The sequence below is a fragment of the Lipotes vexillifer genome, unplaced genomic scaffold, assembly GCF_000442215.2.
Source record: "Lipotes vexillifer unplaced genomic scaffold, Lipotes_vexillifer_v1.1 scaffold228, whole genome shotgun sequence".
NCBI lineage: Eukaryota > Metazoa > Chordata > Mammalia > Artiodactyla > Lipotidae > Lipotes > Lipotes vexillifer.
Window position 1 is genome coordinate 374425 of NW_006795410.1, and position 15977 is coordinate 390401.

The window sequence follows — 15977 nt, forward strand, 5'->3', positions numbered from 1 at the left end:
ATGGCAGCATCCTTTGAACCAAGACTGAAAACTCAAAATAAATCGAGGTACCGGAAGAATGGAAGTGTGGTTTCAGCATAAGTGCCTAGCTGTTACATTAAAAATATCCTTTTTTAATAAATTTTGATATGAAATTATCATTTTGCATTATTGTCTCTGCAATAAAAATATGGTGCATAAGTAAAAGCTATAATGAAACCTCATGTAATTAGAGTTTTAGCTCTTCTCCACTGAAGGTGATGAGTTTCCCCTTATCTACAGAGTTCAGATTAGTTTAACATTTTCAACTTTCATTTTTGCAGACACAACTTCCTTGGGTGAAATGTCACAGAAATATGGAAGATGCTGCGGTGAAGTTCTTCACACTCCATAATGATTAAACTTCTAAGGAACCTTCTGTAATCCTTTCCAGAGCTTTAAGTTCAGTTCATCACATCACAGTATTGTTGTAACTTCAATTAAATTGTGCAGATAATTTCAATGTATGGATATATTTTAAATATATATTTTAGTTATTCATGAACAGTTACTTGGTCCCAAACCTTACTTTTCTAAGAAACACAATACAGTGAAACGCTTTCTATGTGCATTTACCATTTACATATATTACTGAAGAATAATAACTGAAGACTGATTTCTTTCAGTAAAATTTAGGTACAATCCATTTGTTCATCATTGGGGAACAAGGAAAGACAATGCTATATAGTTTCTCTTGAAGTTTTACTTCTCTCATATCCTTTGTCTGTGAGGCTCTTGGGTAATGATTATGAAACTAGACTTCTCTTATATTCAAATGTCAATCCGGTTCAACCAAATGAAACACAGTCCCAGTTCCAGAAACAAGAGAAAAATGTCTCTGAGCAGAAAAAAACAGCAGTAATTAAGCCCATAAACTTTATTCTCCCAATGAACCGAGAAACACTGCAAGTCGGAGTACATTGACTTAGAACTAGGAAATGAAGGATATTACTCATTTGCCAAGTTTGGCTATCTCATGTCCCCTAACAACTTTCCATTTCTCTAAATTACAACTTATAGTTAATTAAGAGTAGCACTGGCTGATTATGAGAACAACTACACACAGAAGTAACAGATGAAAGTATGGAGAAGTCAAAGAATCACCAAGTAGGAAACCACGAAAGCACTTGGGGCCAATTAAGTTCACCTAATTGTAGCACAGTATATTTTAGCACATTACAATAAACAGTCTTTTTGTTGTTAATCACTCATCTAAGAATCCATTTAATTTGTTTCATATACTGTGTTTAATAAAGCATTGAAGAATATATGAGAATGATTTCTTTAAAAAGATTCAAATTATTTTTAATTGGCCTATGAAAGCATAAGTTTTGGTATTCTGGAAAGCTCAGCTCTCAGCAAAACTGTGTTGTTCTTGTAATTTAGATGCATAAGCCCATTGTGCATTAGATATGCTTTCAAAACATAAAGATAACTTATTCCTTGGACCAGAGATTTAGCATAAGTCAGCAGAAATTTAAAAACCCTCTGAAAACACTTCTTTAAACCCTAGTAATCACTGTCAAACAGACCTGATATGTGGGAAGAAAAAAGTTTGGTCAGCAGAGCAAAGGTTTATTTTAGCTTAAAAAGACTGTGATGAGAAGGTATACTCAGAAGAAGGGGAGAGAAATGGGTTGTTGTTGATCTTACCTAAAATTGAATTAACGTACGATCCAAAGAACAAAATAAACTCAGACATAGAGATGAACATATGCACTTAGAATACAAAGTGGTTTTGTATATAACTTCTCCTTGAGGGGGGAAATGTTCTAACTGCTGAAAAACTTTTAAGTATAGGGAAAAACTGAAAATGAATGATTCTTTTAATTGTAATAGAGGAGCCTTAGCAAAGAGAACTGAATTTTGAGAAATCTCACTGATTCTTCAATTTCTGTTCATAAATTTACATTAGAAAGTTAGTGGTACCTGGACAGATACCCTGCAGGACTCATTATTTGAAAGAATTATTTAAGTTATAATTGCTCTTGCCCACTTTTCCCAACTTTCTGATGAATTATAGAAATATGTCTAATTCCTTAGAAGCTCTTTCTTCCCTTTTTCTCCCTTTTGGATATTTGTCAGCTGCTAATCCAACTGGGTGCTGTTGGTTCACACTTTGACAAAAGGTATTAAAACCTACTTTAACCTAAAAATTTCTCATGATAAAGATTTAAAGTTGGATTAAACAAATTGATTTCCTACTTCTATAATTTTTAAATTCAAAATTATGCCTATGGCCTCCATTTCAACTAAAGTAAGAAGTCACAGTGTATCAATTTATACTCTATTCTAATGTGTAATGCATTTGTCTCATAGCATATACACAAGACTTACATGAAGAAAAAAAGAAAAGTGTTTTCTCCACTTATAACTATTTTATTTCATATTTTAACTTTTACCACTACTTTATACAGAGTAGAAAATAAGTCAGTGGTATTCTAGTTTAAAATAAGGCATCCTTTTAACATAGCAGGAAATTTAAGACATAATTTCTGTTAAGAACATGACGAGTTATCTCATCTATTTGTATAATGCAGTGTATATTACTAAATCCAGCTATGCTTCATTGAAAGTCACCAGCTTAAAGGGACTTTTCATTTAGTTTCAAAGAAATAGTTTACTTTGTATTATTCTTTGTTCCTGTAAAAAGCTTCATAGAGCAAACTGTGAATATGGATTTCTGAGTTCTGGTGTTAATTATATAACCAGTTTTTCATGGGGGATATTAATTCCTGGTTACACACACAAAAAAAATATCTAGCAAATTCTACCTTTAATCTACAGATATCTTTAGGGAATTAAATTTCTTAAAGCAAATTATAAAAAGAAAACAAATTATAAAAAGATGACTTTCTCTAAAAGTCATCTTGAATGACTTTACCCCTAAAGTTTACAAATGCATAAATATTGTTCAACTGCTCCAAAGTTAATAAACGTGAGATGATGAAAACAGGAGTTTTGTTTTCTTTATGATAATATCATGTTTATGTTCACAACAGGTGTAAATACGTGGGAACATTCAGGCATTATTGAGCAACTAATATTTATGTACATTTAAGTGGCTCCTAACAAGTGTATTTAAAGCACTACAGGCATGTTACTCAACTTGGTCAGTTTCATGTATTTTTAAAATTTTTTTTAGCTTAAGCAATATTGTTCATTCTAGCTCATGAGATAGTCTTATCTTTAAGCACCACACAGTTAACATCATGTAGATAAACTGCATTTCCCGTGTTCTGTGACGTAAGGGAATGCCGGTAGGCTCATCTGGCCAGCTAGTCATTGATATTCTTTAATTATAAAGTTACTTCGACTATGCTTCTGTGCCACAACAAGTGGCAAACAAAAATGAAATTGGATTCCCAGCCTTGAATTGATTAAATAAGTTTGCTCAGACGAGATGTAAACAAGAAAAGTTTGATGTGAAGACGTGGGGGGAACAAATGAAGGAAAATCCAATGAGTTTTTGTTTTGTTTTACTTGACGTTTTTGATACACTGAGTCTAGTCTCTCACAGACGTGCTGAGAGCCTCAAATAATTCCTGATATTGTGGAGGAGGCAGAGATGAGAATTAAAGGACCCAAAAGCAAATTGTTCTGTATAAAAATTTTCTTAATATCTATCTCTGAAACTTCTAATACATGTTTCTCCTAGAGTTCGATAAACAATAGATTTCTGCTTCTTAGTAATGTATTCATTTGGTTGTAGTAGTCTCAGTGACAACTGTCCTAATGAACAGAAAAGAAATAGTAGCCAGCATAATCACAAAAAAAGAGAAAAGACAATGATGCACATTTTCCATAAATTGAGACAATATAATTTAATTTTCCAAGACACTGTCTAAAATATTTTAATTGATAGCTCAACAACCTAGTCATCTCTGGACAAAACTATATGCAGACAATGAATTTATGAAAAGCATACAATAGATAACAACACTCCCAACTTCAGGTCTACAAAGCCATTCTGATCGTCCCATGCCATTCAAAAGTGCAACTGATTTGTCATCATTATTCACAACGTAAGTTTTAGGCATGTAATATGCTGGATAAATTCTGCCACCATTTCTTTATGCTTGAAATAGCTACAATCTTTAAGCAGTAAAGTGAGTAGATATATAATTTTGTCTAATGTTCTTATCTTTTTTGGCATCCAGAGGAAAACCTTTAGACACAGTATTTCCAAAAGCAAGCTAAAAAATAAACAAAACAAAATCTTTATTAGGAAGATTTTTGATAAAATGGTACATTTGAATAAAATAGTTTATGTATGCCTGAGTATGAGAGAAAGTTTTCTAAAACCAGTGTTCAAATGGTAGCTATTAGCCTCATGTGGATCTTTAAATTAATTAAAATTAAATAAAATGTGAAAATTCAGCTTCTCTATCACACTAGCCAACTTTCAAGGGCTCAATAATGCCTAGTGGCCTGTAACTACAGTAATGGGCAGTGCAAATTAGAGAATGGTCACATCATCAAAGAAAGTTCTATTGGACAGCACTGTTCCACATTATAATGCATATAACGCAGTTTAGAGAATACAGTAAGACGCACCCTTCTATTTAAGAGTTGGGGTAAGTTAAGTCCCAAAGATGATGTCATATAAGTATGTGATAAATATGCTTCTATTTACTGGAGAAAAAAGAAGGAAGAAAATTTAAAGTTTACTTTGCAGACCACCAAATGATATTTAAATAATTTGATCATCACATTGAGTCTTCACATTCTGATCATAAAGTGATGTTTCAGAAAAATCAAACCAATTTGAACAGCATTTTAATCTTCAAATGAATGAATGAGTCATTTTAAATCTTCTGTGGGTTGTTCCCAATCAATTGTCCAACTTACGTTAGCTTCATCTAATTAATTACAAATTTCTCTAATTTCCTTCAATCTAAATAGTTTATAAAATGAAGACCTTGGGGAGATGGGTCTTCAATTCACTATTGACTGATAGGATGCACAATAAAAATGAGTTGAAAAACTCAGTAAAGACACTCTTTGCCATAAATGATAAAAGTCTATCGGGCTTCCCTGGTGGCGGAGTGGTTGAGAGTCCGCCTGCCGATGCAGGGGACACGGGTTCGTGCCCTGGTCCGGAAAGATCCCACATGCCGCGGAGCGGCTGGGCCCATGAGCCATGGCCACTGGGCCTGCGCGTCCGGAGCCTGTGCTCCGCAACGGGAGAGGCCACAACAGTGAGAGGCACGCGTATCGCAAAAAAAAAAAAAAAAAAAAAAAAAATGTCTATCTTCCTGCCTAGGCTTCTCTCCCTACCTCCACTCATTCTGTAAACTGTGAACCTAGCGCTCATCAGTGCAAACACATAGAGTGTTATGATAGCGCTCAGAGTCTACTTTTCATTCCCAAAAGAGCCAGCGTTTTCTTTAAACAAAACCACATTCAAATCCTATGAAAGCAGAAGTTTATTTTCAGACAGTAAACTGAAGAACTTGGCCCTCTAATCCAATCTTCTTTTTATAGTATTTTGGAAAGTCCCTTTTTGTCCCTCTGGATATCTTTGAATATCTCAGTCTGGAAGGAAAAAGAAATCTACACATATCCCAGATTTATACCACAAGAGCAGCTCAATTAAGTATGCACTGGAACATAGTTTGGAAATTTTCTGGACCAATTGAAGGGAACTTTCATGACTGGTATCCCCAGTAAAGCCAACTCCTCAATGCTTATTTATCATTTATCATTTATGTGAAGGAAAACCCTAGCCAGCATTCTGGTGTTCTTGATGTCTATCTGGTTCATTCTTGTAATCCCCATTTTTAGCATGATGCTAGGTGTTGGACAGTTATATTTTTAATGAATGGAAGAATTTAGCAGCTGTCGGTCAACTATATATTAAATAATTAAACAAATTACAATAATTCACAGTAAGTGTAAGATACTCTTGCTTTAAGCTGAATCTCTGAGTCCATTTTACCATCATACATTGCTATTTATGGTGGACTGTTTCTAGTTATGCCAATAAACACCACACTTCAGATAGGATGTGGGTTGTTTTTGTCACCTAACCTGGGCATCTAATTCATATGTTTATCACCACAAATATTTACTTTGTTCCTACTACATACACATATGTTTTAATATCTCCTTGCTTGAAAACAAACACAAAGCTTCCTTGACCCCCTCAAGCTACTCTAATATCCCAATTTTTACTACCCTTTAGAAAAAATTCCTCAAAAGAGTTGTCTGTTGTTAGTCATTCCCATTGTTTGGTCATATTCTCTTTAACCATAAGTCCACCAGATAATTCTTGTCAAAACCATTAAAACCCTTCTCATTGCTATTCAGATGGAAAATCTCAGTTCTCATTTTACTGGACCTATCATAGCATTAGAACAGCTGAACTATGTCTTCCTGGAAACAGTTTTTTTATCTGACTTCTGAGGCATCTTTTTTCTTTGTCGCCTTTTTCCTCGGTAGCTGCTCCTTCTCAGCCTCCTTTGCTGATTCTCTCTCATCTGCCCAGTCTCTAACCTTGGTGTGGCCTGGGACTTGGCCTTGGATGTCTTCTGTTTTATATCTGTCTAGAGTGATTCCCTAGACAGTCTCATCACAATACCAAGCAATACTGATATGCAGATAACTGTCAAATTTAGATCTCCAATCTGGGCTACTTGTCTAAACTCAAATTTATATACTCAGTGGTTAACTTAAATCATTACTGGGAAGATTTTGTTATACATGTCATAACAAGCTCAAAATATCTACAGTAGAGGTAGGATTCTCCAACTGTTCCTTGCATTTCTCCACATTCCCCAGAGGCTTCCCCAGCCCCACTAAGTTAGCTTGAGATCATGTGCCTAATTTTGGCAGGTAAGGGTGCATTTACCTCCATGTTTTTCCTATCCTGCTACAAAGACACACGGTGCAGGGACAAAGTGAAGGAAAATAACCAAGGTACCTGAGGCTTCATGTAAATACAAAATAAATCTTAAACCAAGTTACACCACTGAGATTGTAAGGTTATTTTCTTGATGTGCTTTGCCTAATTTATCCCAAAATACACTTTGAAAACTTGAAGGAGGGTGGTACTCTAAGAAGAACTTAAGTTATGGCACAGTCTCAGCAGTTGATCAATGGCAGACAAGGAAATTGATATCATAGGCTGGAAACACGAAGAGCCATTTTACAAAGTAGCATAAAAACTGACATCTGCAACAGTTCAGGTTCAGATTGTATTCCTCTTGAATTTCTAGAAGAAAAACTAGGAAAACAGAATATTGGCAATATTTTTAGGTTGCTGTTGGATACACTTAGACAGGTATTGCAAGAAATAGTGAGCTTAAGAAGAAAATGGTGTCTTTGCAAATAAGTAAAAAGAAATAGAGATAGTTCAGAAATACAAGATCTTGAAATAATTGCAAGAGCTGTTTCTGGATCCCAAAACTATAAATGGGATATAAAATGACTCTAAGTGAGTGACACCAGGTAAATATCAATTGGAATAAGGAGTTCAGGGCACAAATCAGATTATATGTATAGCCTTCAAAGTATGTTCCAGATGTCTTCAAGGCAACTCAGTTGGGGATGAGAATGTAAAAGAGTTAAAATTGTTTAAAAAAGATTGTGTGTAGCAAATAGCTGAGAAGCTTTCTAAATTGTTACAAGAACACCATTGGCAAAGAAACCGTAAACCCTAGAATAAAAAATGTCTTTGACACTTTAAGACCAAATAAACCTTGAGCCTCCAAATGTGTGAGAGTAGGAGGAGACCTGAGAAAACTGTGCAATCCTCAAGAAGGGAATATTCCCCAAGGAGCCCATATGATGTGTCCAGGGATGAAAATGAAAAAGCCAAAAAAGCAAAAACCTCAGAAAGGGTGAAGCCAGGGGAAATAACACAGTGGACAAAGCACTCCACCTACACACTAGCAGGTCCTAAACAAGAAACCATTCTCCATCTCCAGGGTAAGAAACTTTTATAATATTTGCCCAGTGAGATTTCAGAATTGCTGGAGACCAGCATTCTTGATGTTGTGTGCCTCTTGTTCTTTTCCTTTGTGAATAAGATTATTGATTGTGATAATCCAGTCCCTGTTCCTCTGCCAATTATTGAATTTTGTCCTTTTAGCTGATAGGTCTGTGAATGCAGAGGAGCCACATTGTATTTGACAAAGATTAGTATCTCCTGGAGGGCTTATTCTTTGTTCTGGGTGCAGCAGTGAAAGGAGTTTGGAGTTGTCTCTAATGGGAGACGGTTGAGTATAGCCTATGTGGTTAAGAAAAGATCAAAGGATTGACTGTGGTTGAGGCAGTACTCTCCAAGTACTGTACGTGCTTTCTAACATTTATTAGCCTGTCTTGCCAATATTTTGGTGGCAGCCCAAGTGATTAATTCTAGGCAGTGGACTTCAGTAGAAGTGATTCATGTCACCAAACTGAGTTCTGAACTGAGGCAGTTGAGAGTTGGGTGCATCCTCTATCCTTTCCTGTGTCTTGGTAATCTTGGAGGTAGTCAAGCTACAGCAATAATCTAGATGATATAGCCACAAAATAGAAGAGGGTTGTACTATGTGCATTGAACTTTATGATTGGATCTTATTATATTAGGTCTCTGAGATTTAGATTATAATTGGTAACACATCACAGCCTAAGCTATACTAACTATGGAAACGTCCAGTAAATCTCTATTTCAACTCTTTTCTACCACCAAACTTACCTCGCTTATTAGGATGGGAAGAAGATAGACCACCTATAGCATAAGACATCTCAGCATCCTTTGCCTCCATGAGCTGCTCTTTCAGTTTTTCCAGCTGTTAAAAATCAAATATGAAAAGTATTAATCTTTAATAACAGCAATGTTTTTTTTCTATTGAAGAAGAAGAAAGTTAGACAAAGAAAGGGAGAAGGAAAGATGGAAGAAAGGAAGGAGGAAAAAGGAACATAAAAGGAAATAATAGTAACAAATGAAAATAAACAAAAAGAATTAAATAGAAAAATACAACGAAACTTGCATTTAGAAACTGGCTGGGAAATGTCCATGACTTAACAGGTGATCAGGAACAAACAGGCTTATGGTGAAGGAAGTCAAGTCTGAGTGTTCATTAATGGGGAGCCTGTAAACACAACCTGTGTAGCTGGTCTTGATATTAAGTCACCTATAATGACCAGTCCTTTTCAAGGAGTTCCAAAGAGTTATGTGAATGTTTGGATTTCCTGAAATATTTGTCCCTTCTAGCAGTAAGTGAGAAGTATTTTGATGCCCTAGGGTTTCCACCCAGAGTGTAAGCCATGTTAATTTTTAGCAAGCTTGCTGATTGCCTAAACCCTAAAGACCTAACTCTATCAAAATAGAACTCAGTCTGAGCTACTGCATGTGTCTGTGTCCTAGATACTAAGAATTGATGGGGCATAATTCTCTCTCACAAACAGCCATACAGTTTGTATAATAGTGGATTTGCACGCAGTTGTGTTTGAGAGAGTTAAGAAATCATCTAATCCAATGATTTTCCAATTTTCTTCATAGCAAGGAGTCAGGAGATAAGGTTGCTAAGGGGCTTTCTGTACCGAAGCCAAATGCAGGTCAAGAAAGCAGCACTTCGGGCCCCTCCCTCACCAAACTAGCTGTTTCAAACAGAGCAGCTTCGTTTTTTTTTTTTGTTTTTTTTTTTGCAGTACGCGGGCCGCTCACCGTTGTGGCCTCTCCCGTTGCAGAGCACAAGCTCCGGACACGCAGGCTCAGTGGCCATGGCTCACGGGCCCAGCCGCTCCGCGGCATGGGGAATCTTCCCGGACGGGGCACGCACCCGTGTCCCCTGCATCGGCAGGCGGACTCTCAACCACCGCGCCACCAGGGAAGCCCTCCACTTTTATATATTTCATTTACTGAAACCACATACAATTTTGTTTGGAAAAAAAATTTCCACTTTAAAAAATAATAACTTTTGAAAACCACCAACCTAGTTATAGCCTCCTATTTTACAGATGAGGAGATTTAGGTCCAGAGAATTTTAATTCTTCCATGGTCTCATAGGTAATTGGAGAGCTGGATCTAGAACCCAGATTTCTAGACATTTTATCCCATGATCACTTCAGTTATGGCTCTGTTCTGTTTTCTTTATTTTTTAGTAGAATTTGATTATTTTTTCCCTAGCGAATTACTTCACTCTTCCTCTAGCAGGAATAAAGGTTTTATAATAGAGTATTAATAATTTTAACAACTATTATGTCAAAAGAAAGTGTCTTTCGGTTATTATTAAAATTGAAATTTTAAGTATTTCACATTCTCACCTGGTTAAGTTCTTCCAATTTGTTAGCCAGCTCTATATCTGCAAGACACATTTATCATATGAAAAATGTACATTGCAAGTAATATTTAATTCATTTCAGGTCATACATTCAAGGAAGACAAAGGTCTTTTTTGTATGATTTGAGATCACCCACCTGTCCCTAATATAAAGGTCCAATCATTTTTTCAGTGCCTGTAATACTGAAATATAATCAGTAATGTAATGAGCAAATACCTAATTTCTATCAATAAGCACAGAGTTTTTAAAAATAAACCATAGTTCTAACAAGGACTAGTATTTAGAAATAAGCTAGTTTACTGACATGGGGAAATTCTCATGAAATGATATTAAGTAAAAAAAGCAGGACACAAATCTTATCTATATAATTCAATCAAGATGGAAATTTCTGGAAATTTCCAGGAAATTTCCAGAAATTTCCAGAAATATCAACTCCCTCTGGGTTTTACAATTTGGGTATAGCTTTTTTTTTTATAATTGTGTTCATTTTCTTCAATGAAAATATCTTATTAATTTTAAAATCCTGTATTTTTAAAGTATTTATTAAGGTATTGTTTTAACTGGTACACTGTCCCATGAATAGACAATTTTTTTTATAAGAACAGATGTTTTCTGAGAGGGTACCACATTATCATATTGTCATACTGTCTCTCAGGTTAGACTTGCTAAGTTTCTGACAATATTTGTCATTTCTTGGAGACCAGTCTGATGCATAATTGTAAATCATATTCTCCTGTTCTTCAAAGAAAAAAAAAAATCTCAGTTGGCATAGCCTAAATTACACAATGGTTTCTACTCCAACCATTTCCCAAATTGAAAGAATTTGATTGCAAAAAATGTGCTAACTTAACTGCCACAAAACCACAGTTAACTTGAGAAATATCTAGTGGACACCTGTTTTGAAACATTTAGTGATACTCTTGAAGCATTTAGTAAAAAATAATATTAACCGTACCAGTGGGAGTTGCTTAGGTGAGAGGAAAATATGACTAAAGATAACTATTGAGTAACTAGTTACTGATCTCATTAGGACTCTCAAACTGAACAAAATAAGATTTTAATATTTTTTAATAACGCCATTGCTTTTAGCATGAATACGAGATAAGAAAGACATTTAAGCCTTCAATGCAGCATTAAAATTAGTAATTATTATTTTATTTAATATAAATTAACATGTAGAAAGAACAGGTCAGAAGATGGAATAAATAAAGTTTGACTTTTTATTCTTAACTCACCAATGTTGGAAGGTCTTTGGAGATCAAAATTTTTATTCAGTAGAGCCAGCAATAGTTCTTCGCGATCTGTATCTTCTTTATCTGGAAACAATTCATTTCCTGTAATAATTACCTCAATATAGTGAAACCTCCATTTTCAGTCTGTGTCACTGAACATGTTTCTGATTAAATACGTTTTACAGGTAACTATAATCACTATCAATCACTATATGCACTATCAATGTGTATACTCACCAATAAAATGTGTATATAGAGAGGTCTGTAATCCAAAAAGATGGGCTGTTTTAACAATCATTGAATGTATGTGAACACTCAAAGAGAGACTGTGAGAGAGAGGGGGAGGCAGAGATAGAGAATATACCTGGAAGGTTACAGACTAAATTTTACCTGTAATTATTTCTGGGTTAGTAGAATTGCAGGTAAAGTTTACTTTCTGTTTTCTCATCTGCGTTTTTTTAAAATTTTCTACTACTGTGTTTAACATAAGAAATATGAATTAAAAGTTGTTTTCAAAAGAAAAAATAACATTTGATTTTGAGATTTTATTTGATACACATTAAAATATGAGCCTTTCTGTGTTCTGGGAATTGCCTTTGAATCATCCAAGGCAACCCTGTGGAAGAGGTAAGACAGTGCCTACTTCTTCCATATTGATATCTTTCATTTTCATTCTTTATCCATTTACCTCCCAGCCTACTCATTCGTCGGATGCCCAGCTATCTCAGCACTCTAAAAACAGAAAAATCACCAAAATTTTCATAAATACTTTAATTCTGGAGTAGAAGTCAGGACAATAGACTTTATTTAAGCTATAAAAAATGAAGAGTCAACAAGATTTTAATGCAAACTAAATAATAATTTAGTGTGTTATAAACAAAATGAACTTTGTGAGGTGGCCTAAAAAATCAAACATTTATGGTACAATTTCTATAAGATCATTCTTCCCTCTGTCTCCTCATAATAACTGACATTGTGTGGACAAAAAGTAGATTAGTGAGTTTAAAATTTAGGAGTGGGAATATTGTGATTTCAGTTAGAGAAATGGCTCATAATTTAGCTAGATTCTTCCTTTAAATTTTTTCTCTTACCCTGCGTCTACAAAATGTCAACTAATGAACTCAAGAAACTAAGTGGCTAATTAAAGGAATGAAACCTTTGCTGAGAAAGAAAATAAATGACTTGGGGTAGGTGGCAGTATCAAAATTTTCTGCATTGACCAAAATCACTTATTGTTGCTCAATTTCCTCAATTTCAAAGTTCCTCAATTTCCATTACTTCACAGACATAGAAATTATTTGTGAAATTCTGGGTTTTTTTTTTTCTTTGAGTAGTTAAAATAATAGACTATCAATGGAATTTTTGCTTAACATCAATTAAACAAGGACCCTCGGAGATAATTTAGTTTAAGAGAAAGACATGACTATGCAATAGTGTAGTAATTTTTTATTACAGCTGTTCATTAAAATGTTAAATTACAATCTTTGAAATACTTTAATTGGAAAAAATAAGGAACATTGTGTAGCCAGGTGATAATGATTATTTGTTTCAGAAAGAGAACTGTGATAAAAGAAACAGATTCATTGCCTTCAGTTTAGGGAATTTATAATACTAGGAGGAAGGTAACTAGAAAAGTGATGATCTGAAGCTTTTGTTTGCTTAATTGACAGCCCACTTCTCTGCATATTTAAGTGGAACATTTTTTAAAAAGACAATTAATGTATTTACCATTCTTTACCAGTTTGGTTTCTAGTAATTACACCTGAATGACTGTTCTCAAAAATTCTTGTCACTAACTTTTAAGAAAACCACCTTTTGTAGGAACCTCTGAGGAAAAAGTTTTTTCAAGAAATTAAAAATTTTTTATTTCTAAAGTTAAGTAAGATATTGCCTAAGAAAAATAGCAAATAAGTCTTATTTCTTGTTTTTATTTTTATTTTTAAAACACATACAGCTTTAAAAGAAAAAAAATGCATGTACTTTTCATCTTTCTTTGAACTAAAAGTTAGTGTTGATAAAGGAGATGTTTGAATAAAAAAATACCCAAGTGCAGATACCCCTTTAGCACAAATGATGGCAAAGTTGCTCAGACATGAGAGAGTGATTACTTTTGCAAATACACAGGAAAAAACTGATTGATTACTACTTGAGATACTGAAGCTTAAAAGAGTTGTCTCTTGCTTGTCATTTGAATGTGAAGATTTTTAAGGGATACAGACAAGAAACTTTATCAGAAAGAAACCTGGAAACCCCTCAAATGATAATATACCAAAAAAATTAAATTGCCATAGCCTTTCTGGTCAGAATATTCACTCCTCCACCTTTTGTGGTAGGCAGTTTGCCCAGTTCCAAGCTTATCCACTGAAGCAGGCTTTCGTATGGCCCCAAGCAAATCAAAGCTGGCAGATTGTGCCATTGGTCTTGCATGGCGTCTAACACAGAGGATGGCGACCCCTTGGTGTTCTGTCAGCAAACAAATGCTTATTTGAAAACAATGTGTTAAAAGACTAAGTCAAGCATTTAGTTGCTTTGAAAAATGTGTACATGGAGAGAAGCTCACTCTAATCATCGACAACTTAGATTAGAAAATAATCTTCCCAATAACTAATCTTCTCCATTTATATATAATGAAACTGAGATCAAAGGGGGTCCCAGAAAGAAACCTTTCCTGTATGTTGCCAATGAAATATACATATCAATATGTGCTATTCTGGGATCAGAGTTGTTATCTAATTATAACCTAGCAAAATGTTTGAGTTGGATTTTACTGTATTTCATATACACATGATATCAGAAGTTACAGTTAACACTAACTAACATCCTTATTTTGCAAAGTCCTTTATGAATGGCCAGATGTTTCCCTCCTCACACATATACACTGTGTTAAGAACACTGAAAATCCCATTATTTCACAGGAAAAACAATGAAGTCCTACCAAGTACAATGATTTTGACTGGCCAAAGACAAAATGTGAGTGCCATGGATAAAATCCAGAATCTTTCATTCGCAGGCTTGTATTTAGGTCTCAGGCTTGTATCTGTTTTTCAAAGGGAAAATCCCTATAAATAAATAACAAGGGTTTCTGCAATTTTATTTCCACTGTCAAAAGAACTGCTCTAATTTTCATTGACTTTTAAAACACATTTGAGGCAAAATGGTCTAGTAAAGTTGAATTAGATCTGAAAGGGGAAACAATCCCTTTTCTCAACCCAGTGTCATGTAAACAAAATTTATCACATTCTGTCTTGGTTCCCCCAAGTAAGACAAAAGTAAAAGGCTATCTCCCTCTTCCTGACAAGGAGATCAGTTAGATGATAGATCACCTCAGAGTTTCAAACTGGAAGAGATATCAAAAAGCAATATTTTTAAGTTACTATTTTTAAAATGTAAAGAAATATATAAAAGTTTCAATGAGGTTAAGTTGTATGCCTAATAAATCAGCATTTAATCCAGCTCCACTGATTCCCAGATTAAAAGCTATTTCCACTACAGAATGCACTGAAAATTTTAAAGAAAGATCAAGTTACCATATTACAAGAGCAGAAACTTATTTTCTCTAACTTTATCGTGGCATATGTTTGTAGACGTCATAAGTTAAATTATTTCATTTAACATAAGTACCCTAAGTATGTTAGAAATCTGATACAGTCAATGCGTAATGTGGCTGTTAGCATCGTCCTCCTGAAAGTACTATGTAAATTTCCCCATGCATTACTCTCCCCAAATCTCTTCACACACAAGTTTCTATCTTGATGTGTTCTACTAGGAACCACTCTCCTTTCATAAGTAACTTATTAATAATCTCATTGGATGAAAACCTCATTTTTTCTTTCCTCAAGATGTATTTTTGAAATATGCATAGCACTGTATCACTATTTACACATTCCCATCTTTGGTCATGGAATAGAAATAAGAAACAGATGCCCCTGGATTAGAAAAAAAGAATGTCGTTGAAATTAATTAATTTACTTGAGAAGAACAGCATCACAGATTACATGTAATTTAAAACAGCAACTACTGAAGGGCTGTTTGATTAAATCATATTGATGTTTCAAACATTATTGCCATAGTGGTAGAAAAATCAAAGCAATGCAAACGGGAAGATAAGGATTACTTACCCACCTGTAGGATTTTAGATTCGTATGTACATACCTTGGATAAAATATGGCAGCCCATGCACTGATTCTAAAAAGAACATTACAGATAAAGTTAAGAGTCCAAAACAAAGAGTGGTTGAGAGGATCTTGTTCATGTTAAAAATCTTCTGTGCTAGCAGAAAAACTGACTATCCAGGTCAAGCAGAATATTTCAATGGCTCTGGAATGCTTCAGAAACCACGTTTAAAAGGTGGCAAATGTGCTTTAACTACAAATGATCTGGACAAAGAGAAAAAAAGCTTATAAAATGTAGTGCACCCTGTCAACATGATTCACTTACTTGGAGAAGTGACAGGTTT

At 34.6% G+C, this 15977-nt stretch overlaps 2 protein-coding genes across 2 annotated transcripts in view; one reads left to right on the forward strand and one right to left on the reverse strand.

Moving 5' to 3' along the window:
* The window catches only part of OSTN (osteocrin), a 36895-nt gene extending 35607 nt beyond the window's left edge, over positions 1-1288 (forward strand). The window contains exon 5 of the mRNA XM_007467802.1: positions 303-1288. The gene's annotated coding sequence lies outside the window, so the exon portion shown is untranslated. The remainder of the gene's footprint in view (positions 1-302) is intronic.
* Positions 1289-4188: 2900 nt separating this feature from the next.
* Positions 4189-15773, reverse strand: UTS2B (urotensin 2B). The gene is made up of 5 exons (XM_007467803.1): positions 15674-15773; positions 11525-11623; positions 10273-10310; positions 8702-8795; positions 4189-4214 (listed from the first exon to the last, which is right to left on the reverse strand). Exons 1-5 carry the CDS (start codon positions 15771-15773, stop codon positions 4189-4191), a joined length of 357 nt encoding a protein of 118 aa, XP_007467865.1.
* Positions 15774-15977: the final 204 nt, after the last annotated feature.